General features: G+C 44.7%; 2 protein-coding genes across 2 annotated transcripts in view; one reads left to right on the top strand and one right to left on the bottom strand.

Annotated features, from left to right (window-relative positions):
- The window catches only part of SLC1A6 (solute carrier family 1 (high affinity aspartate/glutamate transporter), member 6), a 57,934-nt gene extending 44,097 nt beyond the window's left edge, over window positions 1–13,837 (bottom strand). Inside the window, exon 1 of the mRNA XM_008591353.1 lies at window positions 13,775–13,837. The gene's annotated coding sequence lies outside the window, so the exon portion shown is untranslated. The remainder of the gene's footprint in view (window positions 1–13,774) is intronic.
- Window positions 1–13,976, top strand: part of CCDC105 (coiled-coil domain containing 105) — a 14,959-nt gene extending 983 nt beyond the window's left edge. Inside the window, exons 2-8 of the mRNA XM_008591355.1 lie at window positions 2–171; window positions 677–781; window positions 11,793–11,991; window positions 12,534–12,700; window positions 12,819–12,914; window positions 12,996–13,109; window positions 13,713–13,976. Of these exons, the coding sequence (XP_008589577.1) occupies window positions 2–171; window positions 677–781; window positions 11,793–11,991; window positions 12,534–12,700; window positions 12,819–12,914; window positions 12,996–13,109; window positions 13,713–13,976 (1,115 nt within the window). The remainder of the gene's footprint in view (window position 1; window positions 172–676; window positions 782–11,792; window positions 11,992–12,533; window positions 12,701–12,818; window positions 12,915–12,995; window positions 13,110–13,712) is intronic.
- Window positions 13,977–15,602: the final 1,626 nt, after the last annotated feature.

The raw sequence follows: 15,602 nt of genomic DNA, 5'->3' as shown, positions 1-15,602 counted from the left end.
TGCCTCGCCGCCGCCCGCCTGTGCCGCGCGCAGCGCCAGATTGACGGGCAGCTGCGACAGCTGCTGCGCCAGCGCGAGGCGACAGACCGCGGGCTCAGCGCGGTGCGCAAGGGCCTGCTTATCAACCAGCAGAGCGTCAAGCTGCGGGGCTATCGGCCCAAGTCTGAGAAGGTGGGACCCCCGCCCCCAAGCCTAGTCGCGAAGACTGAGGCCTCCACTCCCGGGTGGCTAGCCTGGGGAAAAAATCTTCTAGACTCCACCTCTAGTGAATAAGAGCACGAGAAGATGGGGACAGCCCCAGGATGAGGTGCTTAAGCCCCCAAGTCCCAGAGGGTGAGACCTGTCCAAGGAGATAAAATCTGCACCTCTCTTGCCCCAGAGGGGGAAACCATCCCAATTCCCCAGCCAGGAAGACAGAGTGGGACCCTTGCATCAGACTCGGTGGAATGTGTAAAAGGGAGAGTCCTCCAGCCCCAAATTCCAGAGGGTAAGCCCCCCAAGTGTGACCCCCTGAAAGGATCAAGCCTTCTCAGAGAGTGAGACCCCCCACAGGGTGAGGAGTACCCCCCACTTCATCCTCAAAACCAAGGTTGGCAAACCCTCTGCTACCCTGGAAGGTGAAATTTCCCTCCAGCCCTTTCCTGCGAGTGTGAGAAATGTTCCCCTTGTTTTATAGGTCCCCGACAAAGCTGACAGTGCGCTCATGTGGGAGAAAGAGGAGCTCAAGAAAATGAAGAGGAGAATGGAAAAAGATATGGAAAAATCAGAAATCCTACTGAAGGTTAGGAGCATGGGGCCAAGTTACAGGGACTGGAGGGGGATCCCTGGTCACCTCAGTGACAAACTGGTCTGGCCTTGGGGACTCTAACAACAGCAAATCCCTCAGCCCATGCTGACCTGACATGCGTGACATTTCTACTTCCTGAAATGGAAAAGTGAGACCCTGATAGATGAAGCTGTGCTAAACCCTGTGCAGTCATTGAATCACCTCCTAGAAACTCTCCTGAGAAATGGAAACTGTTATCCCCTCATTGGAGATGGGGAAATTGAGATTCAGAGAGACGGCTGCACCCAAAGCACAGAGCCAGCCAGTGGCGGGGCTCCGGCTTCAGCTCGGACATTTTGACTCTAGTCCTTTACACTCTAACTAACTAAAACATGCTTCCCTTTTTTTTTTTTTTTTTTTACTTTTTCAATATACAATGTAGTTGATTTTTGTGTCCCCTTACCAATTCCTCCTTTCCTTCCTCCCTGTCCCCCCTCCCCCATCAACATCATATCTGTTCACTTGTCTTAATAAGTTCAAGGAATTGTAATTGCTGTGTCTTCCCCGCCGCCCACCCTTCATTTGTTTGTATATTTATTTATTTTCAGCTACCACAAATAAGTGAGGACATGTGGTATTTCTCTTTCTGTGCCTGGCTTATTTCACTTAATATAATGTTCTGTAAGTCCATCCATGTTGCTGTGAATAGCAGTATTTCAATTTTTTTTATAGCAGAGTAGTATTCCATCATGTAGATAAACCACATTTTCCTTATCCACTTATCCGATGATGGACATTTGGGCTGGTTCCAACTCTTAGCTATTGTAAAGAGATCTGAAATGAATATTGGGGAACAGGTATACCTTTGACATGATGATTTCTGTTCCTCCGGGTATATTCCCAGCAGTGGGATAGCTGGGTCATATGGTAGATCTATCATATGTTTGAGGAACATATGTTTGAGGAACCTCCATACCATTTTCTGTAGAGGCTGCACCATTTTGCAGTCCCACCAACAGCATATGAGAGTTCCTTTTTCTCCACAACCTCGTCAGCATTTATCATTCTCAGTCTTTTGGATATTAGCCATCCTAACTGGGGTGGGATGGTATCTCAGTGTGGTTTTGATTTGCATTTCCCAAATGCTGAATGATGGTGAGCTTTTTTTCATGTGTCTGTTGGCCATTCATATATCTTCCTTTGAGAAATGTGTATTCAGCTCCTTTGCCTATTTCTTAATTGGGTAACTTGTATTTTTTACTGTTAAGTTGTTTGAGTTCCTTGTATATTCTGGATATTAATCCTTTGTCAGATGTATATTTTGCAAATATTTTCTCCCACTCTGTTGCTTGTCTTTTCTCTCTGTTAATTGTTTCTTTTGCTGTGCAGAAGCTTTTTAGTTTGATATAATCCCATTTGTTTATTTTTCCTTCGGTTACCTGTGCTCTTGGGGTCGTACTCATGAAGTCTGTACCCATTCCTACTTCCCGGAGTGTTTCTCCTATTTTCTTTGAGGAGTTTTATTGTTTCAGGATGTATATTTAATTCTGTAATCTATTTTGAGTTGATTTGGGTATATGATGAGAACACATGCTTCATATCTGTCGGCTTCAGCCAGACATGATCTCTCACTGCATCTTTTGTTTTTGCGAGAAGAATTTCCTTATGAAGGCACTGATGGAGGTGAAAGAGCAGCCAGATCTCAGGGAACCTTTGGGACTGGTTGGGATTAGCTGGTAAACTGTGTGCACTTTTGACTCATCAACCTGACAAATATAAATCTGGTACTCTGCTGTCGTAGGCACCGTACTTGACGTAGCATAGTAAACAGGGCAGAGATGACCTTGCCCTCACGGAGTGCACATTCTAGAGGCTTTCAAAGAAGGGACAGGCTGGGTGGGAGTGGAGGGTGGGAATGAGGTAGGAGACTTAAGGGGCTGGTGCAATGCTGTCTGTGGTGCTGAACTCCAATTAAGAGCATCCCCTGACCACTGTCATATTCCTTTAAATCTGGTGATTCCTGAAAAATTCTCCCAGGAAATCTGAAACAGACAAGGCAGAAAGCCCATTGTGTGGATCCAGGAGGGAAGGTCTCAAAAGAGAGAAAAAGAAATAGGAAGGTGGGAAAAGATAAATATAGACAGAAACAGAGACCAGCCACTGGAGACACCTGGGGTAAATATTGCTAGATAAAAATGCTCACCACCAAGTAGACTGGTATCAACTTAAAATCATAAACTCAGACCTCAAGTTAGCACTGAGAACTTTCAGGGGATCTCACCATCTGTCTCTAGAAGGCTAGCTGTCTCGCAGTGAAAGGTATTTCATACCTTGTCTTCCTTGAAACCTCTCCAACTCCCTGTTACTTTCCTCACTCTTCAGTGACCACAATGCATGGAAGTCACTAAAGGAATCTCTCATTTTTCCTCAGTCAGTCCTGTAATTTCATCTACTTTCACATTCCAGCATGACCCAGCGGGTCTCTGTTCCTATCTATATATGTCTTTTCCCGCCTTCCTATTTCTCTTTCTCCCTTTTGAGACCCTCCCTCATGTTCCCTTCCCATTTCTCTGATTCGCTCACTAGCCATTCTTGTCTGCAAGTGCTGACTGTCTTCCTTTGGGCAGGAACTGGGTCTGTTGTGCTGACCACCAAAGCACCACCACCTGACACATTGCCCAGCATTCAGTAGGGGCTTGGAGGATATTTGAATTAATGGACGAAAGAGACTGTCCCGTACTGGCACCGTGCAGGTGAGCCAGCCGGCGCCAGCCAGCCTACACCTTGGACACAGGCAGGAGGGTACATCCAGGCCCCACCCCACTGCCCTGAACAGGCACTCTGCAGGTGGGCCCACTGGCGCCAGCCAGCCAGTGGAACTGCATGGCACCACGGGCTCCTCATCCCACCTCAGACCTAGGGGGAGCACCAGCCTAAAGATTCGACTCATCGAGTTTGACCCAGCAGAACACCACGCATTAGGGGCTCATTCTACAACCACAGAGTCTAGAATGGGAACCAGGTTGGTTTAACATCACCACCACACCTACTGTCAAGTAAGACAGTTCACCCCCCACAGTAGCAACCAAGGCCACTCCACAGCCAACCTCAGTGTACTAGAAGAATCAAACCCCCTACCAAATGACCAAGCATCAGTGAAGATACTAGAAGTACAAACAATAAAGAAGAAATGACACCACTGAAGGATATGGTAATGCCCCAAAGTCAGATTCCATGGAACAGGGAATCCTTGAAATGTCTGAAAAAGAATTTTGAGTAATGATCTTATGAAAACTAGAAGAAATAAAGGGAGACTCAATTAGAGAACAAAATAAAAAAAGAAAAAACATCCAGAATATGAAGGAGGAAATCTACTAAAAGAATAATACCATAAAAAAGAGTGTAGCAGAACTTCTAGAAATGAAAGACTCACCCAACGAAATAACAAACATGACTGAGAGCTTGAGCAGCAGGGTAGAGCAAGCAGAAGAAAGAATTTCAGAGCTTGAAGAGGGTCTTTTCAAAACACTCAGGCAGACAAGAAAAAGGAAAAAAGAATTAAAAATAATGAGAAAAACCTGAGAGAGAGAGCAGACAATCTCAAGCACTCAAACATCTGAATTGTGGGTATTCCTGAAGGGCAGGAGATGGGAAAAGGTATCAAAAACCTTCTCAAGGAAAGACTAACAGAAAACTTCCCAGGTGTAGGGCGAGATACAGACCATCAGATTCAGGAATCTCAAAGGTCCCCCAATAGATTCAATCCAAAAAGATCCTCCCCAAGACATATTATAGTTAAATTCACAAAGCACAAAGGCAAAGAGAGAATTCTACAAGCAGCAAGAGAAAAGCATCAGGTCACTTATAGGGGAGCCCCCATGAAACTAACAGCAGACTTCTCAACCAAAACCCTACAGGCCAGAAGAAAGTGGAATGATATATTCAAAATACTAAAAGAAAAAAACTGCCAGCCAAGAATTCTTTACTCAGCAAGGCTCTCCTTCAGAAATGAGGGAGAAATAGTGTATTTCCCAGACAAACAAAAGTTGTGGGAGTTCACCACCACATGACCAGCCCTGCAAGAAATTCTCAAGGGAGTCATTCATCTGGATTCTAAATAATGGTGACCATCATCACAAATACACAAGAAAGAGCAAAACCCAAAGTTAAAACAAAAATGCCAGCAAGAAAGAGAAAGAAGCTAAACCATTCCACCTTAAATCCCCAACTCAGATTGCAGAAGAGAAATAAAAGGGGAAATAATGATCAAAAGATATTTAAGGGCCAGCCCGGTGGCGCACTCGGTAGAGTGCGGTGCTTGGGAGCACAGCAGCACTCCCACCGAGGGTTCGGATCCCATATAGAGACCAGTCCGCTCACTGGTTGAGCGCAGTGCAGGCACGACACCAAGGGTTGCGATCCCGTTACCAGTCACGAAAAAAGACAAAAAGGAAAAAAAAAAGATATTTAAACCACCTAAACAAGCAGCAATTAAATGACAGGAATGAAACAACACTTCTCAATAACTACTCTAAATGTAAATGCACTAAACTCCCCATTCAAAAGACACAGACTAACTGACTAGATTAAAAACATAGACTGGAGTATATGCTGTCTTCAAGAGACCCACCTCACCTGTAAAGACACTCATAGACTAAAAGTGAAGGAACGGAAAAAGATATACCATGCAAATGGAAACCAAAAATGAGCAGGAGTAGCTATTCTTATATCAGACAAAATGGACTTTAAACCAAAAAACATTAAAAAAGACAAAGAAGTCCATTATATAATGATAAAGGGAACTTTCCAGCTAGAAGACATAACAGTCATAAACATGTATGCACCCAATACCAGAGCACACAGATATATCAAGCAAACACTCTTAGACTTAAAGAAGGAGATAGGTCCTAACACATTAATAGTGGGTGATCTGAACACCCCTCTCTCAGTATGGGACAGGACTTTCAGGCAGCAAGTCAACAAAGAGACACAAGATTTAATCTACACCCTAGACCACCTGGACTTGGCAGATACATACAGAACATTTCACCCAACAGGTAAAGAATACACTTTCTTCTCATCAGCTCATGGTACATTCTCCAGAATAGACCACATAGTAGGCCACAAATCTAGTCACAGGAAATTTTTTAAAATCGAAATCATTCCAACAATCTTTTCAGACCACAATGGATTAAAACTGGAGATAAACAATAACCAAATCACTGGAAGGTATACAAACACATGGAAAATAAATAATAGGCTCCTGAATGACGTATGGGTCCAAGAAGAAATTAAACAGGAAATCAAAAAATTTCTAGAAACAAATGAAAATAAAGATACATCATACCAAAACTTCTGGGATACTGCAAAAGCAGTACTAAGAGGGAAATTTATTGCAGTAAATGTTTGTATCAAAAAAATGGAAAGACTCCAAATAAATGACCTAATGCTATGCCTCAAAGAACTTAAAAAACAACAGCAATCCAAACCTAAAGGCAGTAGATGGAAAGAAATAATTAAGATCAGAGCAGAACTAAATGAAATAGAAACCCAAAAAAAATGATAGAAAAGATTAACAAAACTAAAAGTTGGTTTTTTTAGAAGATAAACAGAATATACACACCATTAGCTAGATTAACAAAGTATAGAGAAGACCCAAATAACAAAAATCAGAAATGAAAAGTCATGGCTCAGAAGAGACTTACGTAATAACTTCGTATAGCATACATTATACGAAGTTATACGAAGACACATATAAATTACCAAGACTGAACCAAGAAGAGATAGAAAACCTGAACAGACCAATAACAAGCAAGGAGATTGAAGCAGTAATTGGCAATCTTCCAACAAGAAAAAGCCCGGGTCTGGATGGCTTTACAGCTGAATTCTATCAAACTTTTAAAGAGGAGTTAATACCAATTCTCATGAAACTGTTCCAAACAATTGAAACAGACTCTACTCTCCCAAACTCATTCTATGAGCCTAACATAAATCTGATACCAAAACCAGATAAAGACACACACAAAAAAGAAAATTACAAGCCAATGTCCTTGATGAAATTAGATGCTAAAATCCTCCAAATATTAACAATTAAAATACAGCAACATATTAAAAAATTTATACATTATGATCAAGTGGGATTCATCCCAGGAATGCAAGGATGGTTCAACATACGAAAGTCAATAAATGTGATACATCACATCAACAAGCTCAAGGACAAAGACCATATGATTATCTCAATAGATGCTGAAAAAGCATTTGACAAAATTCAACATTCCTTCATGATAAAGACTCTCAACAAATTAGGTATGGAAGGAAGATATCTTAACACAATAAAAGCCATTTATGACAAGCCCACCACTGGTATTACTCTGAATGGGGAAAATTGAAGGCCTTCCCCTTAAGGACAGGAACAAGACAAGGATGTCAACTCTCATCACTTCTATTCAACATAGTGCTGGAAGTACTAGCTAGAGAAATCAGGCAAGAGAAAGAAATAAAGGAAATCCAGAATGGAAAAGATGAAGTCAAACTTTCCCTATTTGCAGATGACATGACACTATATATAGAAAAACCTAAAGACTCTATCAAAAAACTCCTAGAGCTGGTTAATGACTTCATTAATGTTACAGGATACAAAATAAATGCCCAGAAATCAGTAGCATTTATATACTCAAATAATGAGTTAACAGAAAGAGAAATAAAGTAAGCAAGCCCATTTACAATTGTCACCAAAAAAATATGATATATAGGGATCAATTTAACCAAGGAGGTGAAAGACCTCTACAATGAGAATTACAAACCACTTCTGAAAAGAATTAAAGAAGACACAAAAAGATGGAAAGATATTCGATGCTCTTGGATTGAAAGAATTAACATTGTGAAGATATCTATACTACCCAAACCGATCTACAGATTCAGTGCAATCCCCATCAAAATACCAATGACATTCTTCACAGAAATGTAAAAAACAATCTTAGCTTTCATATGGAAAATCAAAAGACCTCGAATAGCCAAAGCAATCCTGAGGAAAAAAAAAAAAAAGCCAGACACATAACACTACCTGACTTCAAATTATACTACAAAGCCGTTGTAACCAAAACAGCACGGTACTGGTATAAAAATAGACATTCAGATCAGTGGAGTAGAATAGAGAACCCAGAAATCACTCCTCAGGCTTATACCCATCTGCTATTAGACAAAGGCAACAAAAATCTATATTGGGGAAAAGATTGCCTCTTCAACAAGTGGAGCTGGGAAAACTGGATATCCATATGCAGAAGGATGAAACTTGATATGCATCTCTCACCATACACTAAAATCAACTCAAAATGGATTAAAGACCTAGGTATAAGACCCGAAGCTGTAAAATTACTAAGGTAAAATATAGGTTAAACACTTCAGCAGTTAGGTCAAGGCACAGGCTTTATGAACATGGGCCTAAAAGCACAAGCAGCAAAAGAAAAAATAAACAAATGGGACTATCTCAAACTGAAAAGTTTCTGCACAGCAAAAGAAACAATCAACAAAGTGAAAAGACAACCTACAGAGTGGAAGAAGTTTTTTGCCAACTATGCATCCAACAAGGGACTAATATCCAGAATACACATAGAACTCAAGAAATTATACAGTAAAAAGTGACCCAATTAAAAAATGGGCAAAAAAGCTGAACAGACATTTTTCAAAGGAAGACGTACAAATGGTCAACAGATACATGAAAAAATGCTCAACATTTCTAGTCATCAGGGAAATGCAAATTAAAACCACTTTGAGATTCCACACCACTCCAGTTAGACTGGCTATGACCAAAAAGACGGCGAATAACAAATTCTGGCGAGGGTGTGGAGAGAAGGGAACACTACTGCACTGTTGGTAGGACTGTAAATTAGTACAACCACTTTAGAAAACAATTTGGGGGTTTCTCAAACAACTACAGATAGATCTTCCATACAATCCAGCAATCCCTCTTCTGGGTATGTATCCAGAGGAATGGAAATCATCATGTCCAAGGGATACATGCACTCCCATGTTTGTTACAGCTCTGTTTACAATAGCCAAGATATGGAACCAACCTAAATGTCCATTAATAGATGAGTGGATAAGGAAACTGTGGCATATATACACTATGGAATACTACTCTGCCATAAAAAAGAATGAAAAAGTCCCATTTGCAACAACATGGATGAACCTGGAGAAACTTATGTTAAGTGAAACAAGAAAAGCACAGAGGGATAAATACCTCATGTGCTCACTCATTTGTGGGAGCTAAGAGAGAAAGGAAGGCAGGAAAGAAAGACCACCATAGTCCCATGATCCAACAGAGGGAGGGAACAGTCCTAGGGCTACAAATTGAAGTTGAGGGGAGTGGGGGAGTGGGCGGGAGGTTGGGGGATAATTGGAAGGGGACAAATGTTACAAAAGCAATTTCTGGTAATGGGTATGTCCCCAATATGATTCTGGCCCCCACATCATGGGCAGGAGGGGGGACAACCAGCTTTGTATCTCATGAATATTCTAAATAAATAAATAAACAAATAAATGGACAAAAAACTTTTTAAACCCATTCTATTAAACAAATGACTGAATCCCAAAGATGATATATTCAAAGAAAGAAGCTGGACATAAGGAGTACACACTGTATGATTCCATTTATATGAAGTTCTAGATTCAGCAAGCTTTTTCCTAAAGGGCCTGATAGTTAATACTTTCAGCCTTGCATGCTGTACAGTCTCTGTCACAATGACTCAACTCACCCGGTTGGCATGACAACAGCTAGAGACCATATGCACATGAATGGGAATGGCTGTGTTCCAATAAAATTGACTTACAAAAACAGCCCACCAGTCCATAGGCTGTAGTTTACTGACCTCTTAAAGAACAGGCAAAACTAATCTCCAAGTCAGTTTGGTTGGGGGAGAGAGCAAAGGGGCACCAGGGAAATTTATGGGATGATGGAAATATTCTATATTTCCATGATGTAGGGGGGTGTTTATAAGGGTGTGTACATATGCAAAAAGACATCTGTTTTTATACAACTTCTGAATAGTTGCAAATATCAAAGGAATACAATATGCTTAATTTTACAGTAGAGAAAGTAAGATTTGGATGTGGGTAGGAGGAGTCCAGGTGAAATAGAGTCCACAGGAAGGAACTCGGAGAACCGCAGAGGGCTCCTGATACTGATTAGAGAAAAGGCAGGGAGACCCCAGGCTAGAGCTAGGGGTGAGATAAGCTTCACTTGAGGAGAAAGGAGATGGCGTAGGAAGATCACGGCGTAGATATAGCCAGTGCTGCCTCTCCATTTTACAGACTGGGAAATTGATGAGACAGAGGACTTTCTCAGGGTGCCAGAGCAGAGCAAGGCACAGAACCCAAGCCACTGACACCCAGGACAGAGAGGCTCCTGCTAAACCTTCTGCTCCTACCACCCCACCCCAAAGAGTCACTGAAAGTTTCTGGACAGAAGGTGAGGAGTTGGGTGATATTGAGCTTTGATTTAGAAATTGCTTCTTTCCAAGAACTGCAATGAGAACTGGAAAGGGTCAAGAAGAAATTGAAGATGGAAACCAGTTTCTCATAACCAACCTACATGCAAGCACATCACACATTTATAATAATCCACAGTACAATTTTCTCAGTAGCCACTACAGATAAACACATGGATGAGTTGGTGGTACAGGTATTTCTCCAAACCTGGCTTTTAGAGAAGGGAGGGTGCATTGAGTCATGGGAAAGTGGAAATAAGAATCAAGGCTCAGGCAATTCTGCACTCATGTCCCTCGGATAATGGGTGGTCTCTTGAATGTCAGATAATATGGGGAAATAATATCTTAAGATCCTTGTGTTATTCACAAGTGTGTATTCTATTTATGGCATTGTGCACAATAGCCAGGTAAAAATGAGTCTGCCTAATTCCAAACAAATAGCCTTAGAGACATTTGTATGGATTTTTTTTTTTTTTGGTCCACTTTTAAAAATCCTTTTTTAGAAAATAACTGGGTGAAGTGATGGATATGTTCATTAGCTTGATTGTGGTGATTATTTCACAATGTATTTGTATGTCAAAACATCAAGTTGTACATCTAAAATATATGCAATTTTTATTTGTCAATTATACATCAATAAAGCTGGAAACAAAGTGGAAAGTGTGGTATATATACACAACAGAACCCTACTCTGCTGTAAAAAAGAATGAAATACTACCATTCACAGCACCATGGATGGACTTAGAGAAAATTGTATTAAGTGAAATAAGCCAGGCACAGAAAGAGAAATACCACATGTTCTCACTTATATATGGGAGCTAAGAAAAATAAATAATATACATAAATAAATAAATACATGAACAATTGGGGGGGAAGACAACAATCACAACAATTCCTTGAACTTGTTAAGACAAGTGAACAGATATGATGTTGATGGGGGGAGGGGGAGAAGGAGGGGGCAAAGGAGGAATTGGTAAAGGGACAGGAAAATCAACTACATTGTATATCGATAAATTAAAAATATATATATTAAAAAATAAATAAAAATTAAAAATATATACAAAATTAATGTTCTAACTACAGACAAAACTGGTAAGTATGTGAGGTGATGGGTATGTTAATTACCTTGATGTAATCATTCCACTATGTATACATACATCAAAACATCACATTGTACCCTATCCACATATACAATTGTTATCTGTCCATAAAGATAACAATTTACATAAAAAAATAAAGTGGACCTTGAAGAGTGCTGTAATGTGAGCCAAAGAGAAAATTTTTTTTTTCATGAGTCATAGACATGTCATTCCTAAAAGAGATTTCATGAAAGAAAATATTTCTCTGGAACATTGGGAAAATGAGTTGAATCAAAAAGTATTTCCATAAGTAAAAGCCTTTATTAGGATCAAAAAAAAAAAATTGGAGAGGGTCAGTTTGGAGACAGAAATACCTTGTAGCCTTTAATCTTCGAGCCGCCAGCCAAGACATCACCTTCAGCCACCTCCCTCCCACTCTGCTGCCTCCTTTCCTATCCCCAGGCCCTGGCCTCCTGCCACGACACTCTGGTCTTCTGCTATAAGGAGAGGCTCCAGGCCGTCGACCTCATGAACCAGCCCCTGGACAAGGTTCTGAAGCAGGCCGGCCGCCACTCGTGGGTGAACCTCTCCCGCGCCCCCACCCCGCGCACTCAGGGCCTGAAAACGCCTCCTCCAGACCCGGTGGGCACCTACACCCCAGGTAGGCCCCACAGGAAGGAGTCCGCTGTAGTGAGTGCCATCGGTGGCCCCCCAGACCGCCTGGAACATTGGCGCACGCCCCTCGCTCACTTCCTTGGGGAATGGTCCTAGGCCACATGGGAGGGCTGAAAACCCATCTCTAGCTGAGCTCAGCTTTTCGCCCGGTGCACGTCTCCTGACCCCCATGCGAGCCCTCACTCACTCATTCACAGGCTCTGATTCCAACAAAACCAACCCAAGACGCTGCTCGCACTATCCCCACTGACAGCCCTCCCCTGGACTTCCAGTCCCTCCGTAATGCCCCCTCGGCCAGGGTCCGCCACCACCTGAGAACAGAGAGAGGGACGCGGAAAAGCCAGAGTCTGGGAAAGGAGGGCTTGGCGCCCCCACGCGCGTCCCATGCGTTCGCAGGGTGCGCGGAGGCACTTGACGAAGCCAAGCGGTTGTTGGCCGAGTCCAAGGAAACCTTGGTAGAAATGGCAAAGAATCAGAGTCTGGGAAAGGAGGGCTTGGCGCCCCCACGCGCGTCCCATGCGTTCGCAGGGTGCGCAGAGGCACTTGACGAAGCCAAGCGGTTGTTGGCCGAGTCCAAGGAAACCTTGGTAGAAATGGCAAAGAATGAAGTGGACATCCGGGGGCAACAACAGCAGACAAGCGACCGCGTGTGCGCCTCCCTGGCGCAGAAGATGCGCGAGACCTTGGAGCTGAAGGTGGGCGCGGTCGGCGCGGCTGCGGGCGAGGGTGAGAGTACCCAGGCGGGCGAATGGGGGGCCGCGGAGCAGAGGGGACCGGGAGCCACGTGATCCACCTGCGCTCCCCCACCCCCAGGAAAGAATGAACATGACTTGCGGATTAATGAGGGGAACTGTCCACCGTTGCAAGAAATTCAACCAAGAGATGTACATCACCCGTGGCCTCATCAAGGTACTGTTTGGGGAAAGAGACTGCAGGGGTGAGGGCAGGGGTGGGCTAGAACTTACCGCTATGCACATCGCACTCCCCCAGGGTCCTCTGTCAAAATGTCACCTGGAGACTCGAGAGAAGCTGGACAGGCCCCTAGTTCGCATGTACCAGAGACACGTGGGCACACAACTCCCCGAAGCCACGCGCCTCGCCCAGGTACTCCCCCCACCCCGTCCTCCTTTCGCGCCTCCTCCTCCCTGAGGTGCGGCCCCGCCCTGGTAAGCCTCCTTCATCAAGCATACCTGGCCCAGGTAAGACACCCCCTCACCCAGATCTGCCTGTCCTTCAACCACCGCCCACTTGGGGGCCCTTTAATACTCAGAACTGGCTCAAATAACTCCCTCAAACCCTGTTCGCCCCGCCCCACCCCTTCATCATACGGCCCCTCCCGCAGCCCGGCCCTGAGGAGGCTCCTCTATGCACACCCTGCCCAAATGCGCTCGCCCACCTCAGGTCTGTCCCTCCTCTCACTCTCCAGGTGCATCCCTTCCCTCAGTCCTCCCTGCCGCGGGTTCTTTTTCAAGCACACCTGGATCAGGTGTCTTCCTCCCCCCCCATCCCCTTCCGACGTCCGCTCCTCCTCAGCCCTTCCACATGCACACCCAGTCTGTGTCCCCCCGCATCCGAGGCCTGCCCCTCTTCCGCTATGCTCCTTCCACACGCACACCTGGCGCAGATGTATCCGCCCATCCCAGATAGCGCCCCGCCCTCCACTCGGGCTCGCAGGTCCCCCCAGCACGGCCCCGCCCCCTCCTCCAGGGCTCTGACAAGCTGCAGCGCCACATCTCGCACATGGAAAAGAACTTGAATGAGCTGCTCACCACGCGCAAGAACCTCGCCTGGAGCCTTAACTGCAAGAAGATTGGACGCGATGTGGACTACACCGTGGTGCGCCTGCGCCTGCGCCAGCGGCACCCGCACGTGTGCTACGAGCCGGCGCAGCGCCTGGTCAATGACTGGGACCCAAGCACTCCGCCACGCAGCGAGACCAGCTGCGCCCCAGAGGGATCGGCGCGCCCCTAGCCCCAGCCCGCCGGCCTGGCGCAGGCTGAGCCCCCGGGAGAGGAGACAGACAGCCGGATTGTCCTCCCTTCCTCCCCACCCCGTCCTCCCTCCAAGTGCCCTCTAGCAGAACTGCAACTAAAAATTACAATTATCATGTATTAGGCACCTACTGTATGTCAATTACTAACCCTACACCACGTAATAGGAAGTGTATCCTGGAAGTTAACAGGATGGATTTGGGTTAACAGGATTCAGAGCCTGGCTTCCAATTTTAAACTGTTTGGCCTTGAGCAAGTCTCTTCTGTCCTTCCCTGGCCTCAGCCTCTCCAACCTGTAAAATGAAGCTGTAAAAGCAGCCACTTCGGATGGTTGTGGTAAGGTTAGATGAGTTAACACGTGTCAGGCTGCAGCGTGGTAACTGCATAAAGTATATCCTGAATGCCCCTGAGCTGTTATTATTAGAATCTCCATTTTACAGTTGAGGAAACTGAGGCCCAGAGATGTTAAACAGCTTTTGCAAGGTCTTGCAGTTAGTAAGTAGCAAAGCTGGGATTTTTCATCTCTGATTCTAGAGCCTGCATTCAAGAAGAACTCCCAGAAACTCCATTCTGTCTTCACCCCGCAAAGTGTCAGGTCCTGCGCCAGGAGCTGTGAATGCAGCAGTGAGCAAGGTTGAGGTGGTCCCTACCCTCAGGGAGTTCATCTACTGCAGCCAACATCATCCTTTTGGATGTGGCTCTGATGTGGCCTCTTACAGGAAGCCCTCCCTGACTGCATCCACCCATCCAGTCATAGCTCAGTTCCTCCTCTGTATTCCCAGAGTCTCTGGGACACCCTGCTATCATAGAACTCCTTACACTGAGTTGTGATTATTATTTGCTCTCCCAGGGTGTGGCATACGCCATCCAGTCATAGCTCAGTTCCTCCTCTGTATTCCCAGAGTCTCTGGGACACCCTGCTATCGTAGAACTCCTTACACTGAGTTGTGATTATTATTTGCTCTCCCAGGGTGTGGCATACATAGAGAAGGGGCATTCATTACAGGCACAAATATTTCCTAAGCAACTGATCTATGCCAGAGGCTGTGTTAAGTGCCAGGAATACAGCGAGGACATGTGTCCCTCCCTCATGGATTGTCACCTTGGCTCACACAGTGTTCCTGAACAATGTTTGTACAATTCCCCCATTGCCTCAGAGCTAAGATGTCAGATGCTTCCCTAGATACGAGTCCTAGGCACCCAACAAGCCTCTCAGTGACATTAGAAGGTGGGTGTCACCATCCCCACGTTAGAGATGGGGTTTTTTGTTTGTTTTTTTGACAAAGCCAGCCAGTCTCAGAGACACAAGCACTAACACTTTCCAGAGAAGGAAATGAAGCTCAGAAAGCATCATTTGTCCAGGGCTACACAGACAGCAAGAAGAAAAGTGGGATTTAAACCTCCCTTGCTCCATACTGCAAGCACGGACCAGGATTTTTACTGGTTCCTATAACAACCGAGCGGAGATGGGATAAATTTTGTCCATTGAACAGGGAAATGCACAGAAACAAAGAGAGCTGCCTGCCCAGGGTCACAGAGCCGGGGAGGAACAGAGCTGGGGCTCAGACCAGCTATATCTGGCTCAGGACCTTTGGGCATCACAGCC

Source organism: Galeopterus variegatus, unplaced genomic scaffold (assembly GCF_000696425.1).
Source record: "Galeopterus variegatus unplaced genomic scaffold, G_variegatus-3.0.2 Scaffold6860, whole genome shotgun sequence".
Taxonomy (NCBI): Eukaryota; Metazoa; Chordata; class Mammalia; order Dermoptera; family Cynocephalidae; genus Galeopterus; species Galeopterus variegatus.
The sequence above is the reverse complement of the archived record's forward strand: the minus strand, read 5'-3'. Positions and strand labels throughout refer to the sequence as shown.